The sequence below is a fragment of the Carex rostrata genome, chromosome 8, assembly GCF_964058835.1.
Source record: "Carex rostrata chromosome 8, lpCarRost1.2, whole genome shotgun sequence".
Taxonomy (NCBI): Eukaryota; Viridiplantae; Streptophyta; class Magnoliopsida; order Poales; family Cyperaceae; genus Carex; species Carex rostrata.
This window is the reverse complement of record NC_135925.1, coordinates 13,820,508-13,835,263: the sequence shown is the minus strand read 5'-3', so window position 1 is coordinate 13,835,263 and position 14,756 is coordinate 13,820,508. Positions and strand designations below refer to the sequence as shown.

Genomic DNA, 14,756 nt, shown 5'->3' with positions numbered 1-14,756 from the left:
ACCTAACTTGTTACCGTGTCGGACCGAACAGGTAGAGCTAGCTTTAGGCAGTCTAAAATAAATGGTTATCTTGGGAGTCGAGGTGGTTTTAATATTGGAACTTTTTAAGGGCTATCTTGTAAAACCTCCCAATATCTATCTATCCCGTATCCCCGCCCCGGAGTCGAAAGAATTCGTATCAAGGGAGGGAAGGCTGAGCATTCTCGCTACTCGCCAATGGCGTCGCCCAGTGCACTAACAGCTCCTATGTCAAATATTCTCACTTCTACAAATTGCTTCAAAGCCTCCGCCTTTTCCTCCTCTTCGTTCGGTTAGTGCCCCTTCCTCTTCCTCTTCCTCTTCCTCACCATCATTCTAGGGTTTTAGGATAGGATAGGATAGCTATACCGATCCGCTTATTCCCTCCACCCAATCATGGCAAAATTGCGATGCTTGATATTTGTTTGCCTCGTTAACTTCCACGACCATTTCCTTTTTGGATGTCCTCAAACTTGCATCTCTCAATAGAGAGGCAAGATCAATCACCATTTTTTGTTGGGCCTGCTGTACAGAGAAAGGTTTAAATAGGATCTTTGTTCCAAAATAATTCAAAAAAGCATAACCCAGGATTTTTCATGTTATCCGGTTAAACACTTTTGTTTTTTTTATTAAACCATCAATCAGGATTTACCTTCTGACTTGTATCGATGTACCATTAAATATTGTCAGGCAATACACGAAAGATCGAAGGACCATCCCATTTTCCATCTGTTAGTGTCAGAGGGACAAATAAGAGGATATCATTACGTATTTGTGCTTTATTTGGAGGAAATAAGGACAAAAATGAAGAAAATGCTGATGCACCTGAAAAGAAGGTATATACTGGTACCCTGCTGGTTATATCTGGGAAGTTGTTGAACTCATTATTTATACATCTTATAATGATTTATTTTTCTGTTGGTAGTAAGTTTATTATGAAGCTAAATTTCATGTTTGATACAAAACTTAACATCGTTACTTAGGCAGGGGTTTTTGGCAACATGCAAAATTTGTATGAAACAGTGAAGAAAGCACAAATGGTGGTACAAGTAGAGGCGGTTAAGGTGCAAAAGGATCTTGCTGCGTATGTATATGTACCACTCTATAAGATCCTAAATTTTTTTTTTATTATAGTTATTTCAGATGCAAGTATTAAGAAAAATGTTTTTTCTTCCTTCTGACAGAACTGAGATTGATGGGTATTGTGAAGGTGAGCTTATTAAGGTATGTCATGAGAATTCTGAACTATGTGTTACCAGTTCATGCTGACCAGTACAGGATAATACCAATTGGGTACTAATTTGGGCTTTATATGAGCATTTACTAGTTTTGGGTTCTTAACATTGGGCTTAGTTTGAGCCTTTAACATTTAGTTCTGACCACACGGGTCCTAGAAGGTTCCTGATACTGTTATGATTTTACCAGTAGCAGCATGATATCTTTTTTTTCTTCTTTATGTCTCTTTAAATGCAGGTAACTCTTTCTGGAAACCAACAACCAATAAGGATTGAAATCACAAATTCTGCCATGGAATTGGGCCCTGAGGTAAGCGTAATTTGGGGAACTGTTGAAAATTATATCCTTTGTTTTAAGAGTCCCATACTAGAGTGTCAGAAATCGTATCTTTCATTTTAGCAAAAATGACACTGCTTAAAAGATGGCCTTCTGAACCCTGAAATGTTTTTTTGACCGACTTATTAAGGTTTTTTACTTAGTTGGGTTGGGCAAAGAATGGGAACTTGAAAGTTGAGTTTGGTTTAATCTGCCTGTTGAAATTAGAAATATTGTCTCAGATAAAAGGAAAAAGAAACAGAAATGAAAAATTTAAAGCACACTTTGTAATCCTGAATATTTTTTTTTTTTTGAAGGTCGTCGACAAATAATCCTGAATATTGATGTTATGGTTCGGACTAGGTCTGTTAAGCCCCAAAAAGAAGAAGAAAAATTAAAGTTAGCATAGACAAAAAAAATTAAGCAAAATAACATTTTTTTCTGTGAGGAACTTACATGGAGGGTTCTGTTATTTGACAAATTTGTTTTTAAAATTGAACTTCTTTGTAATTTCAAACTTTCTGTTCATTTATAAATTTTGTTTTTCCCAAGTTTGCTAATAAAGGATAGAATTTATTTACTTTGTCATTGGGTGATTTCTTTGGTTATAAACTTGGAGAAGGATCACTCACAATAATTTATCTGGTAATCTCGACAATATTTTTCAAATCGATTTGAATAAGTTCAAAAAATTTAAAAATAAATTTAGAGGTGTATTGTTGGACATAGCCTCCCAACAATGTTTCATGCAATTTGAGTATTATCTGCAATAATGCATCAAGGACCGTTAATTTTAGATTTTTGAAGTTGAAAAATAATTTTGGATTTGAAACATGCACCAAGTCTCGTCATTTCTCAATGATGATATGTGTACCGTATAAATTGTGCCTATAATGTTGGATTTGAAATTTTATTTTATTTTTTGATGATTTTCAAGAGTGTTTTTACGAGTAACGGTCAAGCAATCCCACTACATAAACTTTTGGCTTATTTTAACGTTTTTAGTTTTCATCAATTGCTTTAAATATTCAGAGCCAGCATATTTTTTAGGCTTGGTAGAAGTATTCCTATTGAAGTACTCTTGTTTAAATCTAGGAGAAGATTTTTGAAACTTTAATTGCAATATATTCTCTTTGCACAGAAACTCTCTTTATTGGTCACAGAAGCATACAAGGATGCGCATCAGAGGAGTGTCCAGGTCTGAAAACAGACACAATTAAAAAAAAAAAACATGGAAGAAAATTTTGCACTTTTACATGTATTTCCTAACATATTCTTATTTTTATTGTAGACAATGAAAGAGAGAATGGGTGATCTTGCAAAGAGCTTAGGAATGCCGCCTGGCCTGGGTGGGACCTAAGGTTACCTTCTAATCTGATTTTGTTGGGTTGTTGACTTGTGTTTTTTTTTTCTTTTCGGAAGCCAATCTCATGTTTCTGATACAACAAGAGTGTGACTAATAAATTAATGTGGAAATTTTCCTCAAAAAATAAAAAAAAATTAATGTAGAAATGGATTGATTTGTGCCCACTTTCAGGTATGCCAATCGGTGACTATAGATTGCAGCTTTATTTTCTGTTCTGATCGAAAGGTAGTCGGCGAATGCAAAGTATATGCAGTAAAACCTGCTAAAAACACTTCTGTTTTTCTTGTTAATTTTTACTTGTTGCATGTGCTGTTTGGTAAATTTTGTAAGGGACTTGGAAGATTTAGTTTCTAATTTTTTTGCCTTATTTCTTGTATTTGATTTTTTTCTGTCTTTTCTAGCAAACAGTAGAGCTTATTGATAATGCATTATGACATTACCAATGTTTTAAAACGCGATGTGCATATATAGTCCTTGTATAACATATAAACAATATATCGATGCACGTGAATATTAGTCGAAGACAAAAAAAAAGATGTACCGAGATGTTGATCTTATCTAAAATTTATTATTACTGGAGGTGGATTTCATTTTTATGTTAAGAGTTTGTCAAATATTTGAGAAAATACAGTCAGTTATTAAATATACTTTAAAGCCTCCACGGACCACGGTCAGATACTATATATATTTGTGGGTAATAATTAATGGCATTTATTTAGCCCATGATATCGGCAGATGTACAATGGTCAGTTATGGGAATTAATTAATATTGGTGTGGATTTCATGGAAGATAAAAAGGATAGCTAGAAGACCCCTTCTCAATCATTGAACGATCAGTAGGATTTTATTTTTACCAACAGACCATCCAATATCATTATGATATATAAAATATTAATTTTCAATTTGCTTCAACTTTTCAAATATTTAAATGTGTGGGACAGAAAATTAGTAAGCATGACATTAATTCAAAGATGGAAGAATTAGACGTCCATAAAGTTTCTTAAAATTTTGGTACAAATATGTGAATCGTCAAATAGATCAATGTTTTGAATTTTGACTTTTCACTGTTTAGAACAACCTAAGATGCTTTGTTTAAGAACTGGCTTTGTAGATCAAGAATAAATAGTAACCAAACGGACTAGGGGTGTAAACGTTCGAATACGGATCGGATAGCGGTCTTATCGTATTCGTATCTGTTATAATTTTTCAGATATCGATACGGATACAGATTGGATATTAAACGTTACGGATTCAGATCGGATATCTGATGGATACAAATATTTTTCATAATTAGTTTGTTGGTTACAAAATATCTATTATATTATTAAAATATTAGTCACTAATTATGTCATGGTGTTATATTGTTCATCAAATATATATTTATATGCAATTTAATAAATTATTGGTATAATATGCAATTTAATAAATCAATTTAAGAACATATAGTACATTTGTTGTGGTTTAAAAGTGTAAATCGTCAAATATGGATAGTTAAAAGTCTTACCATATCCTTATCCGTTATAATTTTTCAGATACAGATACAGATACGAATCATATAATTTAGATAATTTTCCGGATTCGAATTCAGATAAAATCGGATAATATCCAATCCGTTTAGACCCCTAAAACAGACCCTTGTATATAAAGTGGGAAAAATGGCACGACGGAACCAGCTCCATCACGGAACGACACAGCACGTGTGTCAGTTACATGCTGTGACTTGCGTGTCCCGTGCCGTGATCATTCACGTTTTGTGACTATCTTTTAAAATTTTGGTAAGGTACGGCACGACACGTCACGTAGTCACGCGAGTCACATGTAATTCTATTAGATATCGATTAAAAAGGTGAATTTTGAATAAACTAACTTAAATTATGATTAAATGGTTACGTGAATTACGCAAGGCACGTTTGGACACGGCGTAACTCATGTGACGTGACCATTCACGTGCTATGATCACCCCTTGATATTTTAGTCACGGCACGGCACGAGACCAAAATCACGACGTGTTAGTCATGACACGGAACGTTTTTTCCACTCTACTTGTATAATCAATTTATGTATATAAAACTTTAACAGGCTTTTGGAAGGACCAGGCCCACTTGACGGATATATATATATATATGTTGGGCTATAGATTTGCATAGTGATTAGTTATAACTAATTCGACGATTACAATAAACAATTAGATTATTTACGGATACTCCGTTCTCTTTTTAAATTGCAGTTGCTAATTGATCTTTCAAGAAATTCCTGTAAATAGCTAAGAGAATGCAGTATCTTTGAATTATAAAATTTAGAGGCCAGGTATCATGTAGCCTATTAAGTCAACGTAAAAATCTTTTATGGTTATTAGAAAATCTCAGTCATCTCATCTCTCATCGATCTCTGCCATAATTATCATACTTGTTGATTTGATGGCTACCAGAAAATACCAAATTTGTTGGTGGCTACTTAATTGCTTATCAGCCTCTTCGTTTCATATTACTATCACAATATCTCTTCTTCTTTTTTTTGAAAACGAATCCGCTTAATATAGAGCGGATGATTTTCATAATTGCACAAATGGTTCAGATATCCGGAACCAAAATCAGCTCCAAATTCTCTTGCATTTTCTTATATAGAAAATAGTTCATTCCAGATATTTATAAATTTTTTAAACTTTTAAATATATTGTCCGATTAAAGAGACCAAAATCTTTAAAAAAACATATAGTTGCCCTTAACATTATGTTTTAAGAGGAGGGTTCAAATAATTTTATTTTTTTGTGTCTCCATTATGTCTTCATTTTTAAAAACTTTAATAACTCTAAATTTAAATCATAAATGTCAAAATAAAATTGTCATATGTGATCTATGTTATTTTCTCTATATGCTCATAAAAAATTACCACTTTTCAATTCTATTTTTATGTGCAATAAGTTGAAAAATCAACATCTAGAAATTATTCAAATTAGTACATTTTTTACAAGATCTTGATGGCAATCAAAACAAAATTGAAATATATATATATATTTTTTTTATACACAGAAAGAAAATAACATAGATCACATCTAACAATTTTATTTTAACATTTATGATTTAAATTTTGATTTGTTAACATTTTTAAAAATAAAGGTACAATGGGGATACCAAAAAATGAAGGTATTTAAACCCTTCTCATGTTGTAATGTTAGGGGTGCAAACGGATCGGATACGGATTGGATAGTGCTCAACCCATATCTGTATCCGTATTTTTTTTCGAATACGAATACGGATAGGATAGGATAGTAATCGGATACGGATCAGATATTAAACGGATACAGATACGGATCGGATATTTTCGGATACGAATACAAATACGGATATAATTCGGATTTCTAATTCAAAATATATATCTAATTAACTTGTTACACCATTACAAAATATATATCTGATTAACTAAAATTCATCAACATAACTATAACTTTAATTAAAAATACCAACATAAAAGATATTCTTTAAAGATATATAATACAAAAAATAAATAGACACAAAAAAATTCTCTCAAATCTTAATATTATCCGGATATCCGAAAAATTAAAATATCCGGATCCGTATCCGTATCCGATTCTGAAACTCAACCCGTATCCGAATCCACAACTATCCGTATCTGAATATCCGAATCCGCAAAAATTCGGATACGGATCCGGATTCGGACGGGTAATATCCGACCCGTTTGCACCCCTATGTAATGTACAGTTATAGTGCAAAATAATTGATCAGTTTTAAAAAGAAAAATCTTAGAAATTTATATAAATGACAAATGAAAAAAAAAATATATAACACCGAATGAAATCTAGCGTCGTAGTCAATCAGTTTTGATGGTGAATTAATTTTTTAAAATCCGTAAAATATCGGCTTCGGCAGTTCGGCCATCATTTTTCATGCGATTCCTCAAAAAAAACAAATAATAATAATAAAATTGTGAATCACGCATCTGTCGATATCGGAATTGCTGTAAACGCTCAAAGTGTATCAGACGGTCCAGACCTCGCTAGGAGTTGTTAAGGCGTCCTTGCAATTGGATAGGAGCCGAAACATACTGACACCATCAAGAAAAAGTGGAAAAATAAAAAAAACATACAAACTACGAAGCCATCCACTAATAATTTGTTATATGTATATTTTATTTATATGAAATTCCTTCCCGCAAGGGAAAAGGATGGAATAGTTCAGTTTCTTCTCGTGAAGTCTGATCAGCAGTAAACCATTATTCTCCGCCTCCGCCTGATCAGACAAATAAATAACTAATTTTCCATTCCCCCACTTCTTCTCGCAACCATCTCCCTCCACTACTAACTTCCCATACCTTCCGACAACACTACTATCATATCATACCCGCCTTATCTCCACCATCTCCGGCCATGGCGGCCGAGCCCCTCCTCCGCCGCATAAATCCCAAGTCGCCTACACATATCACCACCTCCGCTTCCTCCCCGTCACTCCCTCGCCCCTCTTCCTCCTCCGCCTTTGGTCCCCGCCGCCCCGGCTTCTCCTTCAGCCCCTTAACGCACAAAAAGCGATCGACCACCGGTCCCCGCTCCTGGATCCGCATCGACGCTGTTACAGGTGCCTCCTCCATCATCGAGGCGGACAAAATATCTATCATGCGCCGATGTGACCTCCCTGCCAGAGATCTGCGTCTCCTTGATCCTCTCTTTGTCTACCCGTCTACCATCCTCGGCCGTGAGAAGGCTATAGTAGTCAATCTCGAGCAGATTAGGTGTATTATCACAGCGGATGAGTTGCTCTTATTGAATTCTCTGGATTCTTGTGTTTTGCAATACACTGTGGAATTGCAGAGGAGGATGTCAGCTGCAGCTGAGGCCGAGGCCATGGGTGAGGCTACTGACCAGTTGCCATTTGAGTTTAGAGCACTGGAGCTTGCTCTTGAGGTTGCTTGTTCTTTCCTTGATTCTCAGGTATGACAGTTCAAATAATCTGGCCTTTTGGAACACTAGGTGTATTTTGAGGGTTCAGCACTCAGTTAATAAATAAGGAAATAAAAGTAATGAAGAACCTAAACCTGTTGAAATTGAGGTTTGTTTACCACGCAACTAAGGCCGGTCTGGTTGTCAGTTTCATACTGGTACCATAGACGTACATGACTTGACGAGAATGGTAATGAAAATAAAATTATTTTGACTTGATTAAGAAATTAGCATGGCCAATAAATTTAAGACTATCATCTACGGTTGAACAAATTACTTTTAATAAGAGAGGGATTCATGCCTTCATTATCGTAGTACAGCTTAGGTTTTGCTTATTCAACAGATATGGTCATATTATAGTTTGTGAAATTAAGAAAGGGGAAATTAATACAGAAGCCTGCTAAAACTAAGATTTTGTAGTAGTTCATGAAATAATTATATACGGCGTGAGAATTGATTTTAGATTGATAATATTGTCCTTTCCTGTTAACTATGTCTCTGTCAATAAGGTTTTGACCATTGAGCTTTTCCAAAAGCCATCAGACATTTTGTTAAATCTGTGCTTTCCATTTATTATAGAATTCATTCATCTTCATACGCAATCTCACACTTTATTGAACCTTTCAATTAATGATTGGTTACATTAATAGTACCAATTTTCCATTGAAGTTTGAGTTTGTTTTCCCTTCATAGTTAGTCAACGACAAGCTGCTTCTCATGTTATGCTCCATCCCTCTTTGATTTTTAATGATTTTTAATTTATTCCAAATAAGCTCCTTTTCTTCCTTATTTTAATATTGGAATTATTGGTGGATGTCATATTATAAAGGTATATCTGAAGTTGACCATATTATATTGCAATAACTGGTAAGAAATAGCTGTAAGTAACTAGATGGTATATTTCTCTCACTTTATTATATTGTTTTCACTGAATTTAGAATTTCTATGTGGAATATAACACATCCACTGCCCAAAACTTTATCCAAGCACAACATCTGCATTTATCTATAACTGTGAATCATTTTTATGTTTTGTACTAGTATTGGTATCACCATGACTTAGAAAACACCTGGGGATGCATTTGTAGGATCTGACTGGAGCTATTGTAGTGGGGTACTGATTTTGTCTAAGCCTCTCTCTCTCTCTCTCTCTCTCTCTCACACACACACACACACACACCCCTTTTGTTGGTTTAATTTGGATAGCTTTTGGTGTTTGCATGATATAGGTTGGAGATAATTCAACTATGGCTAAAATTGTCAAATCATATCTTTGTATTGGTTCAAGTTACACATTGCCTTGCAATATTGCTATTCTATGTACTAATTATAATTTTTTTTTTGTGTTTGTATTTGGAATAGTCTGCTGAACTAGAAATCGAAGCATATCCATTGCTAGATGAACTGACATCCAAAATAAGTACCTTAAATTTGGAACGAGTTAGGCGATTAAAAAGCCGTCTTGTTGCATTGACTCGAAGGGTTCAAAAGGTAATTTTAAAATCTCGCCGTTTTTCCCTTTTCTGATACACATAAATGTGCGCATACATTAAAACTGGGATAATATTTGAGATTTCAGCCGCTAGCATAAACCTATTTGGTATTAAGTACCTGACGATATCTGATAAGTTGCACTAAATGCAATTGCAACTTCTTGGTTGACGCTGTAAGTTTCTTATGGTTTATACTGTTCCTCGAAATGTCCAATAATTGTATTGCTGTGACATATATTTTCTTGGACATAGTTTTAGTTAAGCCTTACTCCAGTCTGGTCTCTATAAATTGTAGATTCAAACAAGTGTCTCTTGAAACGACAAAAATAAAGGTAAAACGCAATTGCTCGTTTAGTCCCAAATACTCAGGCATGGTCCAATACTCCAAATTAGGTGATTAGAGTCTATTTTTATTTAGATCAATTCCGGAACAAATGTTGCTATTTATCAATTTGGTTCATTAAAAATGTGAAATGAATAGATAATAAATAATTTAAATGAGAGATCTGGTATTGCTGTGACATATTCTATTATTGTCCATAGTTGATTTTTAAGTCTTAATCCAGTCTGGTCTCTATAAATTGTAGATTCAAAACAAAAGGGTCTTGTGAAAGGACAAAAATAAGGTAAAATGCAATTGCTCGTTTAGTCCCCAAATACAAAGCCATTGTCCAATGTTCCAAATTAGGCAATAAGTTTTTTTTTTTGTTTTGATGAATTCCTGAACAAATGTTGCTATTGACCAATGTGGTTCATTAAAAATGTGAAATGCAAAAGAAATGAATAATTTGAATGAGGGATCAGAATTCTAATTCTTATCCCACTTTTCATTGCAAAATTTCATAATAAGTAAAGGGCAAAACAGTTGAGTTTCTCATAACTAAATAAACAGATTGTCCTTACTGCACACAAAAGTTACTAAAATGATTGAGTGCGTATAATGAGAAATTACAGTTTATGCACAGACTTTTCACTTAAAACAGATCATGTGATAATTAACTTGACTGTTATGCTTTAATTACAACCCATTATAGGAAAGAATAATTCGTAGAGATGAATATCAACAAAAGAAGAAGGAAATTAAGTATTTTATAAAACAAATAAACACATATTGGTTGATTTCTTGATTCGAATGTGATAGAACTTTTTAGTTTAATATTTAAGAATTTTGCTGTAAAGATTTTTAGTTACTAGCTTATTCTCATTGTCCTCTATATATGATTACTAATGTTACTTATTTGTCACATCATGTGTGATCCCACGATATTAAAGCCCTGGTCTTAAGAGAGATCACACATTGAGAATTTTTACAGAAATATCTCATTGAGAACTGTATAGTCTATAATTTTGGGAATTAATTTTAGCAAAGGCTGAAGTTTAGGGATGGACTTGAAGAGTTCTCTTCAAAAGAGGAAAAAAAAAAACCTGTACCAGGTCCCAAATTTGGGTCCCTGACTCAATAATTGTTTACTTTGTTATAAATAATAACAGGTTAGAGAGGAAATAGAGCATTTAATGGATGATGACGGAGATATGGCTGAGATGTACCTGACGGAGAAAAGGCAACACATGTTGGAGATGTCTTTCATGGGTGACCATCCAGTTTTAGCATTTAATTCTTCAGCACTTGGAACTGGGATATCGGTCTCTGCACCAGTATCCCCTGCTTCATCTCCACCTGACTCCCACAGGTTGGAAAAAACACTGAGTATAGCTAGAAGTAGGCAGGATAGTAGTGTAAGGAGTTCAGAGAATGCAATTGAGCATATTCAGGAGTTGGAGATGATGCTTGAGGCATATTTTGTGATGATAGATAGCTCTCTCAACAAGCTTACTTCGGTAATGTGGTTTTTATATTTTGTTCACCTTTTCTTTCTTTTTTTCTCTCCTTTGCTTATTAGACAACCTTGTTCAACAAATGGAAAGTATCAAGCATAGTATCTCATATTTTACAAAAACCACCCAAAATACCATTTTTTTCATCCCTACTTCATGTAAGGTGAAGTAGTTTGTGTCTGACTTAAAATTCTTGTCCATAATACATAGCTTACTTTTGCAATGATGCACATGATATTAAGATTACTATTAGGAGTATACATTACTTTTTACTGATTTTTTCCTTTTGAGAAATTTGTGGATTTTATTTCAAACAACAAATATTTTTATCTGCATATTGATATTCATATAAACAAATCTTTGTGGCAATTTGATTTGCTTCATTATTTATTTCCGTACTTCTCTTAATCTATTTTGATTATTGAAGGTGACGTGTTTAATTTTATGATTTTCAGCTTAAAGAATATATTGATGACACAGAGGACTTCATTAATATTCAGCTGGTAAATATCTCACCTACTGTAGTAAAAAAATATCAATTTATGAACTTATATTAAGGATTAGTGCTGTTTTGTACCAGTACAATATCAGACACTAAATGTCAATACTTGACCTGACTGTGACCTCTCTAAAGATTACCAGGATATAGCATCTATTCCTGAATTAGTTCTCAATTTTCTAAAAGTTAACATGAAAAAGAACTTAAAGCTTTCTTATTTAGTTGAGGTAATATCTGGTTTGAAAGGAAGCAAGGTTGCAAATAGTGAACCTAAAATCAAGGCTAAGTGGGCCTAGTTGCTGCTTAACGGCGTTTGTGGGAAGAAACATCAATAACATACAGCTCTGTTGGTTATTTGTCTTTTCTTTTTGTTCTGATTTAGGACAATGTAAGGAATCAGCTTATACAATTCGAGCTGCTGCTCACAACTGCTACATTTGTGGTTGCGATTTTTGGGGTTATTGCAGGGATATTCGGAATGAATTTTGAAATTCCTTTCTTCCAACAAACAGGTGCCTTTCAATGGGTACTAAGTATCTCCGGATTGGGTGGCTTTTCTATTTTTTGTTTTTTCCTTTGGTTTTTGAAGTGTCGGCGACTCATGCCTCTTTAGAATTGAACAAAATTATGGTGCCTTTTGGTATGGTCCTTCAAGTTTCACCAAATGCAAATTGGTTGCCAAATTTTGTTTGTACCAAATTGGTCCCTGAAATATTATTATTCTTGTGTGTGTGTGTGTGTGTGTGTGTGGTGGTGGTGGGGGGTATTAAGGCAGAGAAATTCAGTTCCTGATGCAGGGAAATGGAAGTTTCTGAGACCTATTTAATTTATGTGATAGCTCAGGGACCAATTTGCAAGCTTGGAATAAAATCATGTGAACACTCATAGCTATGTTATTTTGTTATTCTATTAGGTGGGCTGGGGCATGTCAATTGTAAATATTTATTATTATTTTTATATTCAAGGCAAGTTTAAATTACACCCTGTAATTTTGGGTAATGTGAAAGGGGAACTGGAAGACTAAAACCCCTTTAAATATCTATCTTCATGGTTTTATTAAAGTGTCAAGCATTAAGTGCTAGTTGTTGTAATTTTATACTTGTATAATCTTGTAACATATTTACATTGTATACAATCAAAAAGAAAAACAAAGAAAGAAAAGAGTAAACTGTTATTACCGTGCATTGCATTTATTGTATGCTTGTCATTGTTTGTTTTAAAGAAAGTTTCAACGGAATTGTAATTTTGGGGTAGCAAATAGTAGAATTTTAAAATTTGAGAGTTGACTGTTGTGGTTAATGGAAATACTTGAGATTAGGGATGATGGTTTGTTTTAAACTGGGAGTATATTTTTGCATCCCATTGGTTTGTTTCATATTGCGCTGTCAATCAGTTTACCTGTATTAAAACTGCTCATAAAGATCTATGATATAAGAACAACACTGTCAGATCAGATGTATCTTTTAATTCCGATCTGGGACAATATATAACCCATTGGTTTGGATTAGTACCAGAAAATTTTGACATGTTTTGGTTCAAAAAAAGTTTCCTCTAGAGCTAACAGTTGTACAGCCGTCGAGCAAATATACATTGTTTGCATACACAAGTAAAAACATCTGCCTTTCAATAAGTGATGTCAGCTTTAAGTATTGATGCGGAAAATGGAGTTTGGGTGGTCAAGTTAATTGGTCTCCATGTTAAATGAATATGGAATATATTGCAATTTCGTAGATCTCTAACAGCAATGCTAGCGATAGAATAGATATAAATTTTACATTTAATTAGTAGCAAAGCATTTACTCATACATACGATAAAATCTCTCCTCTTGGAGATGAGACCCTTCTAATGCTTGTACGGTTAAATCTTTATATGCTCTTTTTATGCTGTATCGGAGTTCAAAAACAACACATAAAATATGATAGAAATTACCAATTTTCCTCAAAATTGGAGCATTTATGTGGTTGGTAGCTAACAAAAAAAATCCTTGCCAAAAAGCATTAAAGAAAAAAGGTTGGATTGGCTCTACACAATGTCAGGATATTTTTCACACATGGGTTCTTTTCGGGATGTTTTAAAATATATTATTTCTTTATGTAGCGAACACAAAACATCAGCATTAATTGTTTTAAGTGCAGTGTGCTGGACTGCTGGTCCCTTTGGAGACATCGATATGATGTTTGCTTTACGGGGTTGAACCGAAAACTAATAGGGCTTTAATTTTTCTAATCATTTCTTTATTGCATTATAATCAGACAGACGTAATCTAAACTCAAATATTTTGTTGCTTCGGAGGATAAAGACTTACTGTATCTGAAACCTGGGTTTTAGCTTTTAACCACGACGTATCGACGATGCATTCTCTGATCTACACATCAGAAATATTATTCACATAACATAACCACGTTTTTGCCTACGGGCGTGTTTGAAACAAAAAAAAAAAAAAACACAACCACGTTTCTCGGCCCAATTCAAACTCAGCCTGATCGTAAATTTATGCCCAAACAAAAACTAATAAGAAAAAAAAAAAGAATGTACATCCATTCAAATTAAAGTGTCTATCTCATCCAGTAAATAGCTACGTGTCACGCACCAACAAAGCCCTGAGCCCTCCACGTGTCCCGGCTCCGATGCCAGCACCGCCTATATATTGACTATTGTCATCCCCCTTCCAAATTTTATAAATAAATAAACACGATCAGTCAAATTTGTAAACCGTTTTTAGAAACGATAGCAAGATGTGGAGACAATACATGAGAGCAGTGGCGGACGATCCTGCCAAGAGGGTCCCACCTGCTGGCTGTGGTTCGTACAGCAGAGGTTGCGGCATGTTTCGACGGTACAGCCCAACCACCTGGGCTGTAGCAGGTGTAGTTGTTGCCGGAACAATAGGATATTTTATGTTCTATGAGAAATCGAGGCCCTCGAAGCGTGAACATGATCGTAATTATCCTACGGGACCTCCAATGGCAGATAGAGATAGAAATGTTGGAACCAAGTGATAGATCTTGTAAAGGGTCTCATGCATGCGCATGCATATGGGTA

General features: G+C 34.3%; 2 protein-coding genes across 3 annotated transcripts; both read left to right on the top strand.

Moving 5' to 3' along the window:
- Positions 1-150: 150 nt before the first annotated feature.
- LOC144558342 (nucleoid-associated protein At4g30620, chloroplastic-like) lies at positions 151-3,418 on the top strand. The gene is made up of 8 exons (XM_078307167.1): positions 151-310; positions 709-854; positions 1,002-1,102; positions 1,203-1,242; positions 1,492-1,563; positions 2,711-2,767; positions 2,861-2,930; positions 3,107-3,418. The coding sequence occupies exons 1-7, from the start codon at positions 217-219 to the stop codon at positions 2,927-2,929; spliced, it is 579 nt and encodes a 192-aa protein (XP_078163293.1). The 5' UTR covers positions 151-216; the 3' UTR covers position 2,930; positions 3,107-3,418.
- A 3,689-nt stretch (positions 3,419-7,107) lies between these two features.
- LOC144558082 (magnesium transporter MRS2-B-like) lies at positions 7,108-12,861 on the top strand. 2 transcript variants are annotated; one of them, XM_078306789.1, is made up of 5 exons: positions 7,109-7,877; positions 9,248-9,376; positions 10,870-11,217; positions 11,670-11,717; positions 12,096-12,861. In XM_078306789.1, the coding sequence occupies exons 1-5, from the start codon at positions 7,320-7,322 to the stop codon at positions 12,324-12,326; spliced, it is 1,314 nt and encodes a 437-aa protein (XP_078162915.1). In that variant the 5' UTR covers positions 7,109-7,319; the 3' UTR covers positions 12,327-12,861. The 2 variants fall into 2 exon arrangements, with proteins under 2 accessions (XP_078162916.1, XP_078162915.1); XM_078306790.1 differs by lacking the exon at positions 9,248-9,376 and having other exon boundaries at positions 7,108-7,877.
- Positions 12,862-14,756: the final 1,895 nt, after the last annotated feature.

Excerpts from the sequence above, each read along its gene's own strand:
- LOC144558082 (XM_078306789.1), top strand. The coding sequence starts at position 7,320 with ATGGCGGCCGAGCCCCTCCTCCGCCGCATAAATCCCAAGTCGCCTACA. Across the intron at positions 7,878-9,247 it reads GTTCTTTCCTTGATTCTCAG|TCTGCTGAACTAGAAATCGA; the intron begins GTATGACAGTTC and ends TATTTGGAATAG. Across the intron at positions 11,218-11,669 it reads CTCTCAACAAGCTTACTTCG|CTTAAAGAATATATTGATGA; the intron begins GTAATGTGGTTT and ends TATGATTTTCAG.
- LOC144558342 (XM_078307167.1), top strand. The coding sequence starts at position 217 with ATGGCGTCGCCCAGTGCACTAACAGCTCCTATGTCAAATATTCTCACT. Across the intron at positions 311-708 it reads CTTTTCCTCCTCTTCGTTCG|GCAATACACGAAAGATCGAA; the intron begins GTTAGTGCCCCT and ends AAATATTGTCAG. Across the intron at positions 1,243-1,491 it reads GTGAAGGTGAGCTTATTAAG|GTAACTCTTTCTGGAAACCA; the intron begins GTATGTCATGAG and ends CTTTAAATGCAG.